This window comes from Lepidochelys olivacea (genome assembly GCF_965140295.1).
Source record: "Lepidochelys olivacea isolate rLepOli2 genome assembly, chromosome: 2".
Taxonomy (NCBI): domain Eukaryota; kingdom Metazoa; phylum Chordata; order Testudines; family Cheloniidae; genus Lepidochelys; species Lepidochelys olivacea.
In genome coordinates, this window is record NC_140412.1 from 123284594 (window position 1) to 123307768 (window position 23175).

The 23175-nt window shown below is 39.0% G+C and overlaps 1 protein-coding gene across 3 annotated transcripts in view; it reads right to left on the bottom strand.

The window, feature by feature from the left end:
- The window catches only part of RELCH (RAB11 binding and LisH domain, coiled-coil and HEAT repeat containing), a 122147-nt gene that overhangs the window by 16246 nt on the left and 82726 nt on the right, over positions 1-23175 (bottom strand). For 2 of the 3 annotated variants that reach the window (XM_084618703.1, XM_084618705.1), the window contains 7 exons: positions 20983-21089; positions 20306-20405; positions 11683-11765; positions 10588-10651; positions 7839-7977; positions 7107-7223; positions 6185-6273 (listed from right to left, as the gene is read on the bottom strand). In XM_084618703.1, coding sequence (XP_084474829.1) covers positions 6185-6273; positions 7107-7223; positions 7839-7977; positions 10588-10651; positions 11683-11765; positions 20306-20405; positions 20983-21089 — 699 coding nt within the window. Of the gene's footprint in view, positions 1-6184; positions 6274-7106; positions 7224-7838; positions 7978-10587; positions 10652-10842; positions 10926-11682; positions 11766-20305; positions 20406-20982; positions 21090-23175 lie in introns of all 3 variants that reach the window. The other variant, XM_084618704.1, reaches the window with a different exon arrangement.

Genomic DNA, 23175 nt, shown 5'->3' on the forward strand with positions numbered 1-23175 from the left:
ACCACAGTTGCCATGGTATTGGCTAAGAGAGGTATGGGTTAATGCAGCAAGGACCTAAACACCTCTGCAGATCCCTTCTCAAGAGATTGATTCATAACTAACCCCACGGTAGAGAGCTGATTACTTACATAACATAAGAACGGATACTGGGTTGGACCATTGGTCCATCTGGCCTAGTATCCTGTCTTGACAGATGCTAGATGCTTCAAAGGGAATGAACAGAACACGGCAATTTACCCTCTATTGACACCTCAATCTGGGACAATTCTTCAGATATGCCTCCTAAAAAGAATGGCTTTTGTTTAGCTTTTCCACAACAGCCTTGTTTCCCTGGAGTGCCCCTTTAGCATCTATCGCCGGTGGCCCCACTAGCTGTTTTGCAGGCTTCCTGCTTCTGATGCACTTAATTTTTTTTTTTAATGTTAGTTTGTGTCTTTTGCTTGCTGCTCTTCCAATTCTTGTTTGGTCTGCCTAATCATACTTGTACGCTTGACTTGCCAGAGTTTATGTTCCTTTTTATTTCCTTCAGTAGGATTTCACTTCCAATTTTTAAAAGATATCATTTTATCTCTATCTGCCTCTTTTACTCTGTTTAGCCATGGTGGCATCACTTTTGGTCCCCCCCCCTTTTTTTTTTAATTTGGGGTATACATAAAGTTTGAGCCTCTATTATGGTGTTTTTAAAAAAGTTTTCATGCAGCTTGCAGCCATTTCACTCTTGTGACTGTTCCTTTTAACTTCTGTTTAACGAGCCTCCTTATTGTTGTGTAGTTCCCCTTTTTGAAGTTAAATGCTACTGTGGTGGGATTCTTTGGAATTCCCCCCCGCTCTCCCAAGGATGTTAAATTTATTTACATGATTACTGAGCGGTTCAGCTATATTCATCTCTTGGACCAGATCCTGTACTCCTCTTAGGACTCAATCAAGAATTGCTTCTCCCCTTGTGGGTTCCAGGACTAGCTGCTCCAATCAGCAGTCAACCGTGTCTTGAAATTTTATCTCTGCATCCAATCATGAGGTAAGATGTCAATATGGGGATAGAAAATCCAGTAATTGGGGATTTCAACTGTTTTTGTAATCTCTCTAATCTCCCTGAGCATTTCACCATCACCATCCTGGTCAGGTGGTTGCAAGAATATTCCTACTGCTATACTCTTATTATTCAAGCATGGAATTTCTAACCATCGAGATTCTGTGGTACTGTTTGATTTATTTAAGATTTTTTCTATAGTTGACCCTACGCTTTCTTTGTCAAATAGTAGCACCACACACCAGTGTGACCTACTCTAGTACCCTAGTATTACCATGTCCCATTGATTATCATCATTCCATCTAGTTTCTGTAATGCCTATCATAGCAATATCCTCAGGCACTCAAGTTTACCAATCTTAGTATTTAGACTTCTTGCATTTGTATACAAGCACTTATTACATTTTTCAATATTTAGTTGTCTTAAGTAGAGGACTTCTTTCCCAAAACAAGTAGGGAAGAAATAAAAATGTAAATATAGTGTCATGTGGCAGCTTTAGGAATTTCAGAGTCAGAGACGTTTCTCAGACGCTGCCTAAAACCAAGTGGAACTGGCCCACAGATCATCTGGCATAACAACACAGGATTGAATACAAGCCTTTTACACAATTTGAACAGAGCGCAATTCACTCCTGAATTTGTTCCTAAATGTCACAAGCAATCTGATGTTAGCCAAATGGTTCTGTCCAATCCAGATAATAACTCAATAACAACAAACTCAGGAAGTCTAATTATGCCTAGGGAAATTTGAAAGATTTTGGGGAAGACTGGGTGAGTATGCGGGTCTACTAACATGGGATCAGAGGCTACACTAGAGGAAAGACCAGATCTGTGTTCATCCATGAAAAATAAGGCATTTGATATTATCCATCAAGGCAAACATCTGCCACAGGATGGAGCATGACAACCAATTTTAGAAACCCTGTTTCTTGGAGATCTTAACGATATACCAATGTATGCTGACTTTGGAGCTTGTGACTTCATCTAGCAGACAAAAGCAACTCTCTTGCAGACCAATGAGCCAAGGAAGAGCGAAAGATAAATGTACTATTGTCAAAGACATGCCCTTGTGATCCAAAAGATCACACTGGTGTCTGAAGTGGTATGTTGGACAACACGGCCACAGTTGCTAGAAAGCCAAGTCATTGATGAACAGGTCTCAAGATCGAATTGCTCCAAGTTATGACATACTAATATGAATCTAAATTCTTCAGTCTTTTCCAGATCATGAGAACCAAATTTGCGTACACAAGTTCTTTAGCTTCAATTTAAAGCCGTCTTATTCGACCTAGCAAAGCCCTAAACCTTACACATTATGTAAACTAATACATAACCCTAAACAAAACTAATTGGTTCCACTACATGCAATGATGGCAACACACAATCTTTTACCTTAATCCTAGATATGTTCCTCAAAAAGTTACTTTTTCAGATAATATAAGCCATTACTGAATATGATAAAATGGCTGAGCAGAAATGAAACTAGACACAACTTTCATCTGCTGCAGCTTTTTAATTTATCTTTACTTTTTGTAGACACAAAATCATTCAACTCTTCCGTGCATACACTGACTGACCCATGCCAGATCCTTTCCAAGAGCACTTGGGGTAAGGGAAGTGCAATTCTTGTCACCTCTGACTGATGTTCAGATTATTACTGTCACTCCTGACTCACCCTTCCGAAGTCAGAGTCAGATTCTTTCCTTCTAAGGCTAGAAAGTCCCACATTTTAATATTCTTCACCTCTAATTCTATTTTTCCTATATAAGATACACATTTTATTAACCATTAACCAAAACCAGAAAAAGATACACCAAGTTTATTAAAATATAAACACAGCCAGTAGCAGGGTTTATATTATTAAGTATTGAAGAGCAGGCCTAAAACTCCTACAAAATAGAGTCTCATGGGATTCCCCCAGGGTTGAATTCTGTTGCAATTTAAGCCCATTGCTTCTTGACTTAGCCTCACAGGTTAAAAAGTACAATTTTTATCCCTCCTCCATTTTGTAACAACTTTTTATGTACTTGAAAACTGTTAAGTCCCCTCTCAGTCTTCTCTTCTCCAGACTAAACAGACCCAATTTTTTCAGTCTTCCCTTATAGGTCATGTTTTCTAGACCTTTAATCATTTTTGTTGCTCTTCTCTGGACTCTCTCCAATTTGTCCACATCTTTCTTGAAATATGGCAGCCAGAACTGGACACAATATTCCAGTTAAGGCCTACTCAGTAGAGAGTTGAACGGAAGAATTACTTCTCGTGTCTTGCTTACAACACTCCTGCTAATACACCCCAGAATGTTCACTTTTTTGTTTTGCAGTGGTGTTACACTGTTTACACATTTAGCTGGTGATCCACTATGACCCCCAAGATCCCTTTCTGCAGTACTCCTTCCTATGCCGTCATTTCCCATTTTGTATGTGTGCAATTGATCGTTCTTTCCTAAATGGAGTACTTTGCATTTGTCCTTATTGCATTTCATCCTATTTACTTTAGACCATTTCTCCAGTTTGTCCAGATCATTTTGAATTTTAATCCTATCCTCCAAAGCACTTGCAACCCCCCCTCCGAGCCTGGAGTCATCTGCAAACTTATAAGTGTACTCTCTATGCCATTATCTAAATCATTGATGAAGATACTGAACAGAACTGGACCCAGGACTGATTTCTGTGGGACCTCACTTGATATAGTAACTCCTCACTTAACGTTGTAGTTATGTTCTTGAAAATGCGACTTTAAGCAAAACAGTGTTAAGCTAATCCAATTTTCCCATAGGAATTAATGTAAATGGGGGAGGTTAGGTTCCAGGAACATTTTTTTCCCAGACAAAAGACTATTTTATCTCTCTCTCTCTATATATAAATATCCACACACACACACACAGTATAAGTTTTAAACAAACAATTTAATATTGTACACAGCAATGATGATTGTGAAGCTTGCTTGAGACGGTGAAGTCAGAGGGTGGGATATTTCCCAGGGAATGCCTTACTGCTCAATGATGAACTAGCAGTTGGCTGAGCCCTCAAGGGTTGACTCATTGTTCTTAATGTAGCCTCACACTCTACAAGGCAGTATGGAGGGAGGGGAGACAGCATGGCAGACAGACAGAGACACACACCGTGTCTTAAGTACACTGCCTTGTTAAGTTAATCAGCAAGCTGAGACCGCCACTGCTGCCAGGAAGCTCCCTCCATCCTGAGCCCTGTCGTGTGTTCCCCCTGCTTTATGGAAGACTGGGTAAGCAGGGTGCAGAAGCAGGGGGACACCCGGACATTAGCCCCACCTCTTCCCCCCTACCCCCTGCACAACAAGCAGGAGGCTCGGGGAGTAGCTCCAAGGCAGAGGGCAGGAGCAGTACATGGCAGTGGGGGGGGAAGGACAGCTGAACTGCGGCAATTGATAGCCTTCTGGGAGGCTGCTGAACAGGGAACTTAGGGGCGTGGGGAGCTGATGGGGGGCTCCTGGTCCACCCTGGTTCCAAGCCTCCACCAGCTAGCTGCAATGGGCTGCTCTTCCTGCAAGCACTGGACAAAGCAGGCGGCTGATAAACAACGTTATAACAGAGCATTGCACAACTTTAAACAAGCATGTTCTCTAACTGATCAGCAATGAAACAACATTAACCGGGACGACTTTAAGTGAGGAGTTACTGTATGCCCTTCCTGCTTGACTGTGAACCACTGACAACTACTCTCTGAGGATGCTTTTCCAACCAATTATGCATGCACCTTACAGTAGCTCCATTAGGGTTTTATTTCCCTAGTTTGTTAATGAAGAGGTCATGCATGACAGTATCAAAACCCTTACTAAAGTCAAGATATACAACATCTACAAATTACCCCCATCCACAAGGCTTGTTTCCTTGTCAAAGAAAGCTATTAGTTTGGTTTGACATGATTTGTTCTTGACAAATCCATACTGACTGTTACTTATCACCTTATTATCTACTAGGTGTTTGCAAATTGATTGCTTAATTATTTGCTCCATTATCTTTCCAGGTACTCAAAGTAAGCTGACTGGTCCATAATTCCCTGGGTTGCCCTTATTTCCCTTTTAATAGCTGGGCACTACACTTGCCCTTTTCCAGTCCTCTGGAATCTCTCCCATCTTCCATGACTTTTCAAAGATAATTGCTAATGGCTCAGATATCTTCTCAGTCAGCTTCTTGGATGTATTTAATCAGGCCCTGGTAACTAGAAAACATCTAACTTGTCTAAGTAATTTTTAACTTGTTCTTAGCCTCTGATCTTATCTCATTTTCGCTGGCATTCACTATGTTAGATGTCCAATGCTACTAACCTTTTTGGCCATTTCCACATTTTCTGTTATCATTGTCCCCCCCCTCATTAATGTGCCTACCCGGTCCTTCGTTTTCCTCTGGCTTCTTTCCTTCATGTCTCTAGCTAGTGTAGTCTCATTTTGTGCCTTGGCCTTTCTAATTTTGTCCCTATGTACTTATATTATTTGTTTAAATGTGTGTATAGTTCTCTTTTAGCCAAGTTACATTTATTTTAAAGCCTTTTCTCAAGTCAGCCCACATAGCCACCTGATCATTTCCACTGCTTTCCTGTGAACTCCCTCCAATTTATCAATGTTTTGGGTAATGAACTGCAGAAATGAACACTATTGCCAAATAAGGGAGTTTCCAGAGCTGCATTTCAAAATTTTGCAAGTCTTTTTGCTACCATATTGCCCTACAAACATGTCTCATTTGCTGGATCCTTCAGCATTACTGCTTTCCAAATATCTCCCTTCTATTGAGTTTGTTTCTAAAATGTGTTGTGGCTCCTGGTTTTAGTATATCTTTTTTGACTGCTTAAGAAATGGCACGTGGTAGGAACAGCATTTTCTTCTCCCACCTTCATCAGGAAAAATAAATCAGTTTGTGCTGAAAATCTTCAAGTTTTCAATTTTTTTGTACTGGAGAATTTACTCCAATTTTCGAAAATAGTTTTTAAAAAATCCTTTCAGTTTACACATATCAAGAGGACATTAATTTTTTTCTAACAAGAAAACTATGCTGTGATATACATTTGAACCAATAGTCACTACTGACTACTATAATGCTAACTACTTAAGGCTAAAGATTAAACATCTCATCTATCTATTGCCACCTGTACCTCAAACCAGAATGGTAACTTCAGTTGCTCACCTCATGCTCTGGCGAGAGATGTTCCATGTCAGTTCGTAAACACCTGAGTCCAGGCAAAAAGTGATTGACCATTAAATCCTCTGAAATGACTAGCAGGAAAGCAGTTAAGGCATTTAAAAAAATAATCATCATTTGATGTTACATGGTTTTATCCCAAGGCAATACGCAAACAAATTACTTAAAGATATATTAACATTTATTCTAATGGTTGTGAAGTGTTTCACAGGTCTTGGTTAATTTTAGCAATTTGATATTAAGTGACCCAAAACAGAGTCAAAATGAGAATAATAAATTACAGAAGAATTAAATGTAAAAAAATTTAGGGCCTGATCCTGGATAACCGCAGGTTGGTAGCACCAGGTTCAGAAGAAGGTAGGGCGAGGGAAAAAGAATGGAGGCGAGAACAGGGCTTAAAATATTTTTGCTACGACATGTTTTACTGTAACATGTTCATTAAACAAACATGACACAACACAAAAATAAAACAGTTTCAGTGTCTGGAATTTAACTGGAATAGTCCATTGCTATCAAAAACTGTTTTTATTCCCTATGTTATTTTTGTAACAGGTATGACAAAGGGAACTAATGGTAAATATACATATGGAAAAAGTACCTGAATCAATCTATGTCACTACTATTATTATGTCAAAAGGATGCTAAATGAAGGGGAATTGAGGATGGAAGGAATTGAAGCATGATATATCTACACAATTCTCTTTAGGGTTCTTCCCTACCTCAAAAGCAGATTTAAAAAAATAAATTTCAGTTCTATCTATTGTGAATATCTGCTTTTTAGATTATTGAGAAACTCACATACTATTATTACTACTCCAAGGGAGCAAGCTATTTTGTAATTCCCAAATATTAAAAAGCAAAAGGATGAAAACAATTAACAGTTAAAAACATAACCACACAAGGATACAACAACAGGAAAGAGCACTATAGGCTTCAAACAGATGGGTTGCAATGTCCAGTCTCTTTGAATCCACAGACTGCTGGTTGTTAACCAAGGCTAACTTGTGTAAGTGCGGAATAACAACTGGAAGAGTAAATATTTGAGTCAAAGTATTATTTTATATGGACTCTCACAGACTTTTCTCCCATAAACACTAACTTGCGAAAAAGTTTCTTTTTTTGCAGCAGCCTTTATGATAAAATGATAAGCAATTCCCACCCTCCTTTTATGCAACAGGAATGGCACCAGACTAAGTTGTTAAAGAGAAAAATACAATGTACTATAGCCTCTTGAAAAAGTATTTGTCAACAGTTGTTAAAGAGGTATCTATGATGGAAACAAATATCTGAAATATCTCAGCAACCAAGGGGTGGTAACAGCTGGTAAAATGATGGCTTCCAGTGGGACTGCTAGTGGGGTTTCAATTACTATGTTGCAAATGTATTTCAAAGAAAATGGCAGAATATTGGCTCTTGAATTAAAAAATCCACAAGTATTAAAAACACTGCTCACATTATATATATCTGTGGAATATGAAGAGTTGTAAATTTATAGAAAACATTTCTCATCATGAATTGATTCAATATTATTTTTCATATTCTGCTAATGCTCTCTATCAATGTTACTCTATTTAACAAACAATAACCAACTTGTGAAGTTATTTTTAGGTAAGGAACATTCACTTAAGTTGCAGCTTACATTCATCTCTAAATCTCGGCTCAGCATTAGGTCCGACTCTTCCGAACGTTTTTATGATCTCTGTGTGTAAAGAATGTTGGTCTTGATACTGAGGATCTTCCAAGAAAGAAGCCAACTGCATTTTTACTCTTTCCAGTAGCTTAAATATTCACAAAAAAAAGTAAAAGTTAACAAAAAAGGTGTCAAAAAACTTCAGTCACTTAGAGTATATTTCTGTTTTCTATCCATTTTCAGAATTGCTTACAATATTGATTTTTTTGTTGTTAATCTAGTATTCTTCTCTATTACAAAAAGAAAAGGAGTACTTGTGGCACCTTAGAGACTAACCAATTTATTTGAGCATAAGCTTTCGTGAGCTACAGCTCACTTCATTGGATGCATACTGTGGAAAGTGTAGAAGAAGATCTTTTTATATACACACAAAGCATGAAAAAATACCTCCTCCCACCCCACTCTCCTGCTGGTAATAGCTTATCTAAAGTGATCACTCTCCTTACAATGTGTATGATAATCAAGTTGGGCCATTTCCAGCACAAATCCAGGTTTTCAAACCTCCCCCCCCCAAACCCACTCTCCTGCTGGTAATAGCTTATCTAAAGTGACCACTCTCCTTACAATGTGTATGATAATCAAGGTGGGCCATTTCCAGCACAAATCCAGGGTTTAACAAGAACGTTGGGGGGGGGGGAAGGAAAAAACAAGGGGAAATAGGTTACCTTGCATAATGACTTAGCCAGTCCCAGTCTCTATTCAAGCCTAAGTTAATTGTATCCAATTTGCAAATGAATTCCAATTCAACAGTTTCTCGCTGGAGTCTGCGATTATCATACACATTGTAAGGAGAGTGATCACTTTATATAAGCTATTACCAGCAGGAGAGTGGGGTGGGAGGAGGTATTTTTTCATGCTTTGTGTGAATATAAAAAGATCTTCTACACTTTCCACAGTATGTATCCGATGAAGTGAGCTGTAGCTCACGAAAGCTTATGCTCAGATAAATTGGTTAGTCTCTAAGGTGCCACAAGTACTCCTTTTCTTTTTGCGAATACAGACTAACATGGCTGTTACTCTCCAAAAGTTTTAAACTCCTTTTCTGTGTCCTGCCTTTTAGGATGCTATCACAATGTCTTACTTGATTAAGGGAATTGTTCTATATACAGATTTGCCCAAAGGCTCCATTATTATGTTTCCTTACCCCCAATTATTTTCATTTTTTTATTTAGTTAGAACTGAAGTATTAAATGCCCTATCAATGTTTTAAATATCAGAAATAGCCTGGTGAGAAATGGAGGGAAGGGATGTGGGCAGAGCCAGAAGGAACTACTTTATAAATAATTAATGAAATTAAAGAGAGCACATGGATGGACAAAAGACCAGAAAAAAATTAAAAAGCATTTTACATTATCAAAACAGATAAATATTATGTACAAACTGGCAAATTTTTCTGCACTCAAACTTGAAAGGACTGAATAGCATTTAAAAGCATTCAGATAAAAAGTAAAGCAACATTCTCCTGGTAAGAGGTCTTCTATGGTAGGTTTCTGGATGACATATAACCTCTATGTTACAAAAAGAGAGTTTTATAATGGGAGCAATTAATATACTTATTTCAGATAGTTAACCAAGGACTTTTTAGCTAAATGCAATATATAACATGAATTCCAAACTATGAAGTTGCTACTTATCCATCTTCCAAAAACTGTACCTGTGAGTCATCATTGACTTCTTATTCACATTTCCTCAAACATATTATTTTAGGATTTAAGAACATGTTGAAATTACAGGAAGAATGCAAGCTCTGCAGAAAGTTGTGTGCGCTTTTTATACCTCTTATTGTACACACACGAAGCAAAATGAAATATACATCCTCCTGCTGGCAGATACTCCTAACTTTTGTAAAACTATGAAACTGTTAATCATATTCACCATAATTTTTTAATCTATCAATTTAACACCAGAAAAAACAATAGGAGCAAATAATGTACTCCTCAAATAGATTTAATTGTTGGCTACTTAAAGGATTCTAATTAGCATTTTAAAGTTAAATAAAAAACACTTATTTATTTTTTGTGCATGACTTTAGTGCTGGATTACCAACATCTCTTAGCTAATTTGTCAGCTATTTTCTTTTTTGTTAAATCCACTTTTATGTTCTAAATTATGCTTGGTCTTGTAAACACAGGGTAAATAAATGTAATATTTATACTTCTCTGATTACAACTGAAGGGAGTTCACTCAGGAAAATGCCCTAATGCCTTATTATCAATCTATCAAAACATCCAATACCCCTATGTACTATTATTCTAAAGTTCTTTTTTAGAATCTCCTAAAACTCAGAATAAAACTATCATTGATTCCCAACTTCACAGTTAACTCCTGTCAGGCTGATATTTTGGATTTCTGTGCCATAATGAGAAATGTCGTCACAAAGAGCATCACTGTAGAAAATCCTGAAGTCTAACACAGAATAATTAGCTAGCTTCTGCTTCCCTCCTTTTGTAAGACAGAGTTTTGTGTTTGAAACAAGAATTTCTTCTAATAGTAAATCTATTGTTTTGCAAAAGGTAGGAAACTTGGAGATTTTCTTAAACATTACTGTGAGAGAAACTTAATTTATAAGTAGTATCTCTTGCTCACAGTTTGGCAGTAAGTTACTATACTTGTCAAACTCAACCATCTGCTATATGATTGAGCAATAGTTTGACCACTGCTAATAGTTCAGTTTGTTTATGATATGCAATATTCCTACCTCTCTCTGTGTAACTGTTTCCATGATGGTACCAAAAGCAGGAATTGTGGCTATCCTTACAGAGCTATAAGAAGAGAAAAAAAATCTTTAAGCTGTGTTTAACCTTAAGAATGAATAGAATGAAAAGTAATGCAAATTCAAAGTTAGTACTTTAAGACATATTAGTTTCTAGCACTGACAAAATAAAAAAAATAAGCAGATGAGGAAAAATGCTCAAAAGACTTGATTAACTCAAGGTCTCAGTCTGAAACTCACAATTCAGGATCACTGGACAAGGTAACAAGGGCCGGAGCAACCCGCTTGTCAACTAAGGCTTCACTCATGCCTCGAAGAGTCAGCTGTAAACCAGTCAACATGCAATAAAAAATGGTTTGGTAAACTGGAAGGAGAACTGGGTTAGCTGTGACTGAGGATGGGCAGGCAGACTCATGGGCCTTTGTTGGTTTAGTCACTCACACAAGACATTAAAATGGTCAAAACTCTTTGTTCATGCTCTGGCACTTACTGGTAACAACCTGTTAGTGATATCAGCAAAAGCATCCCTCCTCATTTTGGAAGAAATATCACATCAGTATGCTGGCCCTTGAAATGTGTACACAGACACTGAACTTCTACAGTTACTTATCAGAGACTATGGTAGCGCTAACAGATTATTTTGCATTTCAATATTTTGAATCTTGTCTATGTATTTTCCCCAAGCTAACAGTGGTAGCACTATAAGGAATATTCGCCGCATTTGATTTACTGCAGTAAGGCTGATAATTGAAATCTGCAGGTGTTGACTGCAAATATATTAAAACATTAATATTCAAACAATTATTTATTTAAGAGAATTAATGTACATGTAACAATTTTCAATTTAAAATTACTTTTCTGTAATTTTACTATCTTCTAGTTATTGCCAAAATAATTTTCACTTTTAGATACTGCAGTCAATCTAGTTTTTACCTGCAACTGAAAGAGGCTCATCTTAAATGCAACATGCTTTTTTCTATTAGAAAGCTTTTGTCACTGGAATATTAAAGAAAACTGATGGTTATTTCTTGACAAGTATTCAGAGGGATGCTTAATGTAGAAGGCAAGCAGTAAACTTACATTTCAGGGTCACTGGAGAGAGTAATGAGAGCAGGAACAACTCTCTGAGCTACCAGAGTTTCATGTACCCCCTTCACCAACAGCTGAGCGGTCAGAGCAGGGGGGTATCACAGGTGATGCACGGAAAGAGCGAGCACAGTATCATGGGAAGAAGAGTGGCACAACCGAGAGAGAGAGAGAGAGAGAAACACAAAAAGCAAACCAAAATTAGAAGCTAAGCAAATACAGCTACACTAGTGCTTTATATATGCAGAGGGCATGAAGAAAGCTCAGGTGGCCTGGCAGTCAGTTCAAACCTGATGGAGGCTGTTCAAACAAAGTGTCTTGGTCTATATATTTTCCAGATTTTTTGCTATTTGGAAACCCAAATAACCACTAAAGGAAACAAACAGCCTAACTCGTAATTTACTTGTTAGACTGCAAGTCATTTGAAATGCCAAAGTGATGCAAATTTGAATTTTGAAATTCAAGCACACTTGAATACAGTTCCAAGTCAATGGGATTATATTTTGCTGCTAATATGCAAAATGAACTGCTTTGCCAGACTGAATGCATGCAATTTTCCAACACTAAACTGAAGCTGTAGGACCACTACTGTTAAAACTGTACATTTTGTAACTTGGCATAACAAGCACCTTCTCAGATGCCACTAGGCTTACCTCATAATATTTTTGGAATACTTTAGATATCAGAGCCATCAAGCAGCGCATGTGAAACATCCCAAACATCCTCAAACCATCCTTGCTGGTCCAGGCAAGTAAAAAAATCTGATAATCCGTAACTATCAGATTTTCAAATACTTCCCAATACGAAAACTATAGATTTACTTATTGCAATAAATCCCAAATTTGAAAATGTTGTGTATGAATACTTTTTCCTGTGCCCACAAATATCCGGAAGTCTTTTCAATTTAAAAGGTCACATTAAAGGGCATGTGAATATACCCAATTTCCTTTTTCAGAAATAACCATGCTGCTTGCTCAGCAGAGTTTAATTTTGCCAAGTAGCTAACAGCAGCCTCTGTAAAAGTGTTTCATAAATGACAAATCCCAAACTTTCTTCAATGATTACCCAAATGGCTATTTTATTTGCATCATTTAAAAGATGGAAGTATTGTGGACTTTCTTCTATCTTGTGCTCCACCTCAGAAAACCCACAATTTTATTTTATGTGCTACTTCCAGTGGCAGATTAGCCACTGAGCCAACAGGGCCCATGCCTGGGGCCCCGGCCAATTGAGAACCCCTAGAAAAACGGTCGCCCCCAGATCCTAACCTGCTCTGCCCGCCCATAACTCCAGCCCAGGAGCTGGGTCGGGGTGCAGGGGCTTACGCCGGTCTGCCCGGTGCTCCAGCCAGAGTGCGGAGTCAGGACACAGAGGCTTACCCCGCTCTGCCCGCCCGGTGCTCCAGCTGGGGAGCTGGGTCAAAGAGCGGGGGCTTGGCCATGCTCTGCCCGATACTTCCATGGGGGCTTGTGACACAGGAGCTTGGCGCGCCCCACCCCCTGGCTAGAGCACCAGGCAGGCAGAGTAGGGCTAGCCCCCATGTCCCGACCCCATTTCCCCGACAGGAGCACCGGGGGGCGGGGAAGAGAAAGAAGACAGCAGGTGGGGCCCCCACAAAACCCTAATCTGCCCTGGCTACTTCATAGCATATAAAACATATAAACTGTACCTCTTCAGTGAACTCTGAAATGTTCAGAAGATGCATCAATGATATTAGAGAGACCAGGTGGGTGATGTAATATCTTTGATTGCACCAACTTCTGCAGTTGGTCCAATCAAAGGTATTACCTCACTCACTTTCTCTCTCTAATATCCTGGGATTAACATGGCTACAATTACACTGCCTATTTCAATGATATAGCAATTATTTCAACTTCTACCAAAATAGCAAATTAAATTTCTTGCCTTTACCAAACAATGGCACCAGAGGACAGAGAAGGGCCATGTGGGTATACAGCAAGTTAAACAATTTATAGCATACGAAGCACTGTAAATGCAGTCTGTTTCTGACTCTCAAACAATCACTTGGGAACCCATTTCTGCATTTTGGTGTTTATCTCAGTACTTGGGTGCCTAAATTTGAACCTTCTTATTCATGGAGTAGTTTGAGACTGAATTAAAAAGGGCTCAAAGTGTTAAAAATTAAAGCTTCCAGAAACAGACACCTAAACTTTATTTTGAAAGTCAGGAGACATTGCAACTTTTCTAATGAGTTTTACTTTTAGCACAACTAGAAGAGTACCTACTAAGTTACTACTTGGAATTATGCTCCCAGTACACTGGGCTCCACCAATATATACTGTAGCACAGTGGAGAAAGTTGATCACAGTGAAAAACCAAGAAGGCAAGCTGAACTAGCAATGTTTTTTTGTTCAACTTTTATAGGCTGATGATGATGCAGAGACCAGACCAGGTCACTGCAATATTGGTTTGCTATGCCCACAATCCCCTCCGACCTCTCAACTTCTATAATCTCCCCTGGGGACATTCCCCAAATTCTCCCCATTTTCAAAATTATAAATTAATCCCTGTTAAAAATATTTCTCTGGACAGATATGGCTACTTTTCAGAATCCCACTTGGTCAAACTCTGAAGTCAGCGGCGAAATAGTCAGAGAAAATTGGCTTTCCAAGGTTCTGCAGCAGTAATAAAATGAAGCCTGGGTCCTATATTTTTGAGCATTTTACAGATCTGTTAAACAGTGGGGGTGAAGGGCTTTGAGTCCAAAAGGAATTCAGGATAATTTGTACGCATTACACTCAGAGCAAACTAAATAGGTAAAATCCCACAACTTTGTGCACTGTTATTCTCCATTTGGTATGAACATTGTGTTTCTTTAATCTAAAATTTGATTTGATTTTCAACACTAAAAAAAATTCCCCAAAGCACAAAAAAAGGAGGTTTCCAACTACATAATTACATTACATACTAATTATTTCCATGCTTATTTACTGTGAGGTCAGCTGAAAAAAATCGCTGAAATGCTCATCTTAAGTACAGCTCTTTAAATTGCCATTAAGGAAATGGCCACTGTTTGTTGAATTAAGATTAGCCTACTTTTGTTCAGTGATTAGATGACCATTTTCCCATTTAATAAACATACAATGTACACTTTTTACTTTTAATTCCTATAATTTGTGAGCAAATATAAAACCTGAATTTTTTTTCCCCACTGCAGCTTTTTTTTTTTTTTTTTTTTTTTTTTAAAAAGGTCTTGAGGAAATGTACTAATTACATCAAGAAAGCTTGGGATTGACATTATTAGTGAAGAGGTAATGATCTCAGTTCCATCACAATTTGAGCAACACTTCCATTAAAATATAGTAAAATATATTTTTGACCTGAAGGTAAAAAGAGGCTCTCTTTTATGATTTATATTTGAATTATAACAGTTCCTGAACTAGAACCTATCATACAGACCAACAAAGCTCATAACCCAACTATGCATGAAAAGTGTTCAAACCAGCGCAAGTCAAATTTGGGTTAACACTCAAAACTGGGAAGTACCGACAAAATGTTAACAATTAAAAGCACAGAAACAGCAGAAAGGGGGAAGCCAGATAATATTCAGCATATAAATTTACACAGTGAGACTAACACAATATTTTTATTTTTACTCTGTATTTTAATTCCTTTATAGACCTACTTATTGTAGCTGTCTACACATACTAAGTCTACAGAGGTGCAACACAGAATTCTCAGTCCAAGGAGAGTGGGGTGGATGTTAAGGTGGCTTTGTACCTCTCAATCCTCGACTGCTGTGGGGGCCCTCGATGTAACTTAAACAATCCTAGAGGCCTGTCCAAGTTACAGCAGCCTTCGAGAGCTGCCCCATGGGACACAGGACTGCTCAGAACCTCAGCAATGCTGTATGCAGTGGTCTGGCCCCTGTAAACCTGCTCTCCTTCTGGAAAACCAGGTTTTGAGACAGGGTCCTCAGAAGGCACCTTACTGTTTTCCGCAGTGCCTGTGCCAAGGGAATCCTTCAACGGCCAGAGTCAGGGCTTTGAGGATCCATTTACCCCACTCCAGCCCTCCTACACAGAGTAAAGGTATCAGAGCAAGGATGAAGATATCACCCCAAATGTTTATGTGAGAGTGCAATGTCTACTTACATGCTACTGACATTTAGGAAATGGTGATATTTAAAAAACAGGGGTTTTTTTATGTTTAAGGAAAATGTCTGCAACAGCACATGCCCTGCAATTCAGGAGAAAGTAAAACAAATTATAGTATGGGAAAAAACTATCAGACAATATAGACTGTTCAAAACCCACTTATTTTGCCCCTCATCTGGGGATGGGAAGAAACATTACAGTTCAGGCCACAGCCATTATGACTGAGGTCCTTCAAAGATGTTGCCAAGGGCCTCCAGCAAGCAAAGAGGAGTGAGGCTCTAATATTCCAAAAGGTAAGACAAGCAGAATGGTTTGATAACATTTGAGACTATCTGAAAGTGCTTTAATGGTGGGTATCTGTATCACCATTTTACAGAAGGGGAAACTGAGGCATGAACTGATCAAGTGATTTAATTAAGGTTGCATAGGCAGATCTTTTGACCCCCAATCCAGTGCCAGAACCACACTGCTTGCTGCTTCCCCTTTAGGGCTATTTGCTGGCTTAGGATCCTGCTGAGTTCTAAAACATCTTTATTACAATAGCACATAGAGCAGAGGTGGGCAAACTGCGGCCTGTGGGCCACATCTGGCCCGCAGGACCCTCCTGCGCGGCCCCTAAGCTCCTGGCCTGGGAGGCTAGCCCCTGGCCCCTCCCATGCTGTTCCCCCTCCCAAGCAGCCTCAGCTCACTGTGCCACCAGCGCAATGTTCTGGGTGGGGGGGCTGCGAGCTCTTGCCGGGCAGCGCAGCTGCAGAGCCGTGGCCTGACCCGGTGCTCTGTGCTGCGCAGTGGCGTGGCTGGCTCCAGTAGGGCGGTGCAGCTGCCTGTCCTGGTGCTCTGGGTGGCTCAGCTGTAGCGCTGCCAGCCACCAGTGCTCCAGGCAGCGCGGTCGGGGGCGGGCGTGTGGATAGGGGGCAGGGCGGTCAGAGGGCAGGGAACAGGGGTTCTGGGGGGGCACTCAGGAAGGAGGGGGGGTTGGATGGGGTGGCGGGGGGGCAGTCAGGGGTGGGGGATCCAGGGGCCGTCATGGGACGGGGGGGGGGGGGGGTGTTGGATGGGGCAGGAGTCCTGGGGTGCCATGAGGGGGCGAGAAGCAGGGGTGGTCAGATAGGGGGTGGAGGCCAGGCCACGCCTGTCTGTTTGGGGAGGCACAGTTTCGGAAACCCGATGTGGCCCTCAAGCCATAAAGCTTGCCCACCCCTGACATAAATGGTGGGTCCCAACCACAGTTGTGAGCGCACTGCTCTAGGTGCTGTAGATGCCACTCCACTCAGTACAATACATTTACAACCAAATGGAATAGCAGGGATATAATTGAGGACAAAATATGACCCCAAAGAAAAATATTTCATGTACTACTTGCCTTTTACTAAAGCGGGGGAAAGTATTAATAGAAGCAATATATTGGTTGGTGATGAGCTATTTATATTAAAACATGCCTACGATTTAATTAATTCTTTGCTACTCAGAGCAGATTTAGGCTCTGATCCTGCACCTGGATCAAGTGTGCAGTTCCCTGCACTCATGTGGAGCCCTAAATACTGCAATGACACAGGAAGTACCAGAGTCTCATGCATAAGGAATTAGAGCCATTATAAAAAAGAGATAAATACACTTTTCAGGTGTGAGAAGCACAAAAGTCCTTGTACTTCAAGCAACTGAGGAAAGATATTGGGACATCCTACTGTATTTCTCTACTTTTGATATTTTTGGATTTGATGGCTAAGGAGATAGTAAACAAATTCAGGCAAACTTAGCGTGTCTATAAATTTTCACAGTATGAAAACAGAGATGGGGAGAGCTCACAGAGTTACTCTATATTTTCTTGTGACAAAAATAAAACTATAAAGCAATGTATTATGAATACTATTGACTTTTCTCTCAATGTCAGGCAATGACAGAAATTGGCTTGTAATACAATTCTGAAGCGAGTATAGATTCATAGATATTAAGGTCAGAAGGGACCATTATGATCATCTAGTCCGACCTCCTGCACAACGCAGGCCACAGAATCTCACCCACCCACTCCTGCAATAAACCTCTCACCTATGAGATTTGAGCTATTGAAGTCCTCAAATCATGGTTTAAAGACTTCAAGGAGCAGAGAGGACCCGTGCCCAGTGCTACAGAGGAAGGCAAAAAAACCTCCAGGGCCTCTTCCAATCTGCCCTGGAGGAAAATTCCTTCCCAACCCCAAATATGGCAATCACCTAAACCCTGAGCATATGGGCAAGATTCACCAGCCAGATACCCAGGAAAGAGTTTTCTGTAGTAACTCAGATTCCACCCCATCTAAATCCCATCACAGGCCATTGGGCCTATATACCATGAATATTTAAAGATCAATTAATTACCAAAATCATGTTATCCCATCATACCATCTCCTCCATAAACTTATCGAGTCTAATCTTAAAGCCAGATAGGTCTATTGCCCCCATTGCTGCCCTTGGAAGACTATTCCAAAACTTCACTCCTCTGGTGGTTAGAAACCTTCATCTAATTTCAAGTCTAAACTTCCCATTGGCCAGTTTATATCCATTTGTTCTTGTGTCCACATTGGTACTGAGCTTAAATAATTCCTCTCCCACTCTGGTATTTATCCCTCTGATATATTTATACAGAGCAATCATATCTCCCCTCAAGCTTCTTTAAGTTAGGCTAAACAGGCCAAGCTCCTTGAGTCTCCTTTCATAAGACAGGTTTTCCATTCTTCGGATCATCCTAGTAGCCCTTCTCTGTACCTGTTCCAGTTTGAATTCATCCTTCTTAAACATAGGAGACCAGAACTGCACACAGTATTCCAGGTGAGGTCTCACCAGTGCCTTGTATAACGGTACTAAAACCTCCTTATCTCTACTGGAAATACCTTGCCTGATGCATCCCAAGACCGCATTAGCTTTTTTCACGGCCATATCACATTGGTGGCTCAGTCATCCTATGATCAACCAATACTCCAAGGTCCTTCTCCTCCTCCGTTACTTCTAATTGATGCGTCCCCAGCTTATAACTAAAATTCTTGTTATTAATCCCTAAATGCATAACCTTACACTTCTCACTATTAAATTTCATCCTATTACTATTACTCCAGTTTACAAGGTCATCCAAATCTTCCTGTATGATATCCCGGTCTCTCTCTAAATTAGCAATACCTCCCAGCTTTGTATCATCCGCAAACTTTATTAGCGCACAGCCACTTTTTGTGCTGAGGTCAGTAATAAAAAGATTAAATAAAATTGGTCCCAAAACTGATCCCTGAGGAACTCCACTAGTAACCTCCCTCCAGCCTGACAGCTCATCTTTCAGTAGGACCCGCTGTAGTCTCCCTGTTAAACAATTCCTTATCCACCTTTCAATTTCCATATTGATCCCCATCTTTTCCAATTTAACTAATAATTCTCCATGTGGCACGGTATCAAACGCCTTACTGAAATCTAGGTAAATTAGATCCACTGTGCTTCCTTTGTCTAAAAAAATCTGTTACTTTCTCAAAGAAGGAGATCAGGTTGGTTTGGCACAATCTGCCTTTTGTAAAACCATGTTGTATTTTGTCCCATTTACCATTGACCTCAATGTCCTTAACTACTTTCTCCTTCAAAATTTTTTCCAAGACCTTGCATAGTACAGATGTCAAACTAACAGGCCTGTAGTTAGCCAGATCACTTTTTTCCTTTCTTAAAAATAGGAGATATGTTAGTAATTCTCCAATCATACGGTACAACCCCTGAATTTACAGATTCATTAAAAATTCTTGCTAATGGGCTTGCAATTTCATGTGCCAATTCCTTTAATATTCTTGGATGAAGATTATCTGGGCCCCCTGATTTAGCCCCATTAAGCTGTTCGAGTTTCACTTCTACCTCAGATATGGTAATATCTACCTCCATATCCTCATTCCCATTTGTCATGCTACCATTATCCCTAAGATCCTTTTTAGCCTTATTAAAGACTGAGGCAAAGTATAGGAATAAGGTTATGAATACAGTTAATCTGTGAATTATGCCATCAATGAATTAAGTGCGTTCGAGGTGAAAAAAGAACAAATGGATCAACAAGTTCAAGATGCGCATGCAAAGCTTACATACAAATTTACGCAAGCACATTTCCAAATTTGACAAGGTAAATAAAACTGGTTTGAACACAGAGTTCAGTACTGAAATGACTGCTCATATCCAATCAACATTGTTCAGCATGCAAAGATCAAATGTAACACTGAAGTCAGTAGCAGAACAAAGATGAGTTCACAAATTACTATAAAAATGTCTTGCAAGCAGTTGATAAAGCATCAACATTGTTCAATTAACTTGAATATGCAACAGATGCAGAACCAAAACTGTACAATGTAATAACTTGCTGCTCCATCACACAGTACACAACCTATTCAGAGACATTTTTAGATACAGAACACAATACATACATTTTCAGATACTGAGATGAATATACTTATTTTAAATACACTGCAATTTCAGGCTCTGTGTAACAGAGTTTTGATACTCACTTACCTCAAACATTCTAGCAGCTGTGCACCGAACAAGAGCTGAAGTATGGACAACTCCATACCACAGTACAGTTAACAGCAGTTCATGGTATGCTGGGTTTGCTCTAAAAGAAAATAAAAGTCAAGCTAACACTATGTGTAGAGTGGGTCTGATTATAAACTGCAAAGGCAGTCCTCAAAGGCATGTAGAAATGTGCATTCTTTAAAACACTTAAACCTCAAAAACATTCATTTGAGTGAGACTTTTTTAAAGTCAGTTTTACTGATGGGGGTGGGGAAATGGGCTGTATCATGCAACTGATCCTTTCAAAACAAATTTCAGGAAAGCCACTTTTTGTTCTGAATGATTTACAGTGACAAAAAATTTATTAGAGACACAAAGTAGGTGAGGTAATATCTTACTGGACCAACTTCCGTTGGTGAGGCAGAGAAGCTTTCAAGATACATAAGGTGCGGACAAAATATTTATTGAAATGTTCAAATATAGAATATATTCTGGCTTAATTTTACAGTAGATATTGGGTTTACCACTGTTTAACTTTAAGTTAATCAAGTACAGCTGATTTATATGCATAATTCACCTGACCTTTTGTTGCAATTATACTTATAGCTGAAAGTACATTATGAAAATTTTTGTAAATATTAAACCATTTAAAATCAATTCCATGTTATGTACTTTACCCCAGTTCCACAAAAGAAGCCTTCAGGCTATCAAGAGGAGCATGTGATAGTGAAAGCATAGTCATTACATCTTCTAAGAATCCAACTAACAGTTTGCGGTCTTCTTCCTAAAAGAAAGTATGCAACATTAATTTTAGTTTTATAAGTTATGCTATGCCGTAAAGATTTAAGTAAGTTTAAAGGCAAGAGCATCACAGAATAGATAAGGGAAAATAATTTTAACTGACATGTCTAATCTTTAAATATTTCATTATACAATCTAATATTCATATCCAAGATAAAACCAATATTATTTTAACAAAACAAACCCAATTAAATAGTTTAAAGAACACTATCCAAGCATTTTTCATAGTTTCTGAAACATTTTTTATTGTCCACGTACCCATATCCATTCAAAAGTATATGTAATGAATGTTTTTCCTTCAGACTCTGTGCTGGTGCACGCATACACACTTGTATGTTGTTCCAGGATTGGTCAATACTATTATGGACCATTTAGCATATTAAGGACATGACAAAAGCATGCCTTAAATAGCAATGGGTAGAATATAAGAGGTTTGGAGAGTTCAGATAAACGATAAGCAGATGAAGGGTGCATTGAGGGTGCCCTCTTTCTAGGGCTTGGACCGTTGCCATTGCCCTACCCTCTGACTGGATGGTTTGCATTTCATAATCTGACATATCTTTAAAAAAAATTTAAAGGCGGAGTCAATCTCAAATCTGTTCAATAAAATCTAAAATGTTTCACATCTTCCATGTACAAAGTTTTTCTAATTTTGTAGACCACAGATTCATTTTTAATTTAAAACAGTTTCTATTAAGACTTGAGTTACTCTTAAATTGCCTTTTCATTAAAAAAGCAAAATTAATATGCTCTGGGTTAAGCAGTTGTAAGTGCTCTAACTACACATCAGGGATGTTTGACTGTCTGGCAAACTTGTACCACTCAGTGTACAATTTCATTATTACACACACACGCACACGGTTGAAAAATCAAGCTCTGAAAAGTGGAAAGACCAGAATTAACCTTGCTTAATTTGGCTCCCATATGCATTCTGGTATATAGTGTGTCAGAGACTATATTTTTGCCACAGGAACACTGTCTCATGCAGTGCACAGAATGGATGTTGATCAATCAGTGAGAAGCTATTCAATATTTTGTTTTCTTCTCACTATTCTATGTATGGCCCCAAGCCTTATTTACTGCACATTATTTAAACCTTGCTCTGAAGACAGAATTATTAATTTGCTAATGCACTTTTCTATGGTGCTCATCCCTGTAATACCTGAGTGTTTCATAAACATTCACTGATCAGTCTTCCCAATACCCTTATGGGGAGCTGATGAATACAGATTAAAGTCAAAAGTTGCCACTAATTTAGCTGCCCAACTGAAACACTTAGGACCTGATTTTTCAGCATACTTAGTATTCTATAGTACTTCATATATTCAAAGAAGAGCTTCCACTGACTTCAGTTGCAGCTGTCAGTGCTCAGCTCTCCTGCAAATCAGAGCCCTCCCCCCCAGTCTTAAGACAGCCATCCAGAAAGTGAGAAACAAAATTAGTGCCCACCTGTGAAGAGTTTGGTTTAAAACAGTTGCTTACCATCACTAAAAGCAAAGAAGCTTCTACTAAGCATGTGCAAACTGAGATGTTTCAAAGGATTATACCTTGGCCAAATTTTCACAGGAAGGGCAACAGCCACATCCTTGACAAAGGCTACCCCACTGCCAAATTTCAAGTCCTTGCCTCAAAGCCGGGGTGCTAGAGCTTTTCAAATAAAATGTCAGATTTTTTTTTCCCCCTCTCACATGGGCAAAACAATGTCTTTTCTCCTACTTTCATTCTTGGAAATGTCAATGTTTTAGCTGAAATTTAAAAGAAAAAAAAATTCTGAGGCAGACATTCAAAATGAGAAATATAAGCCCAAACAGTTAAAAGTTGGCAGTTATAAGCAACTGAAAACACGGTCTTATAATGGGAAATGTTGGGCAACTTTAATAATAGATGGTTATTACCAGCTCCACCTATATAACATTTCTGAAGACCATGGCTTCCTTATATATTTGGAACTGCCCAAATTTTTACCGGCAGCAACATTCCAAACTAAATCAACTAAATAATTCTCTGGAGTACTTGGATAACAGAAATCTGCTAATTTGAATCAGTTTGCTGACATTTTTGCATTTAAA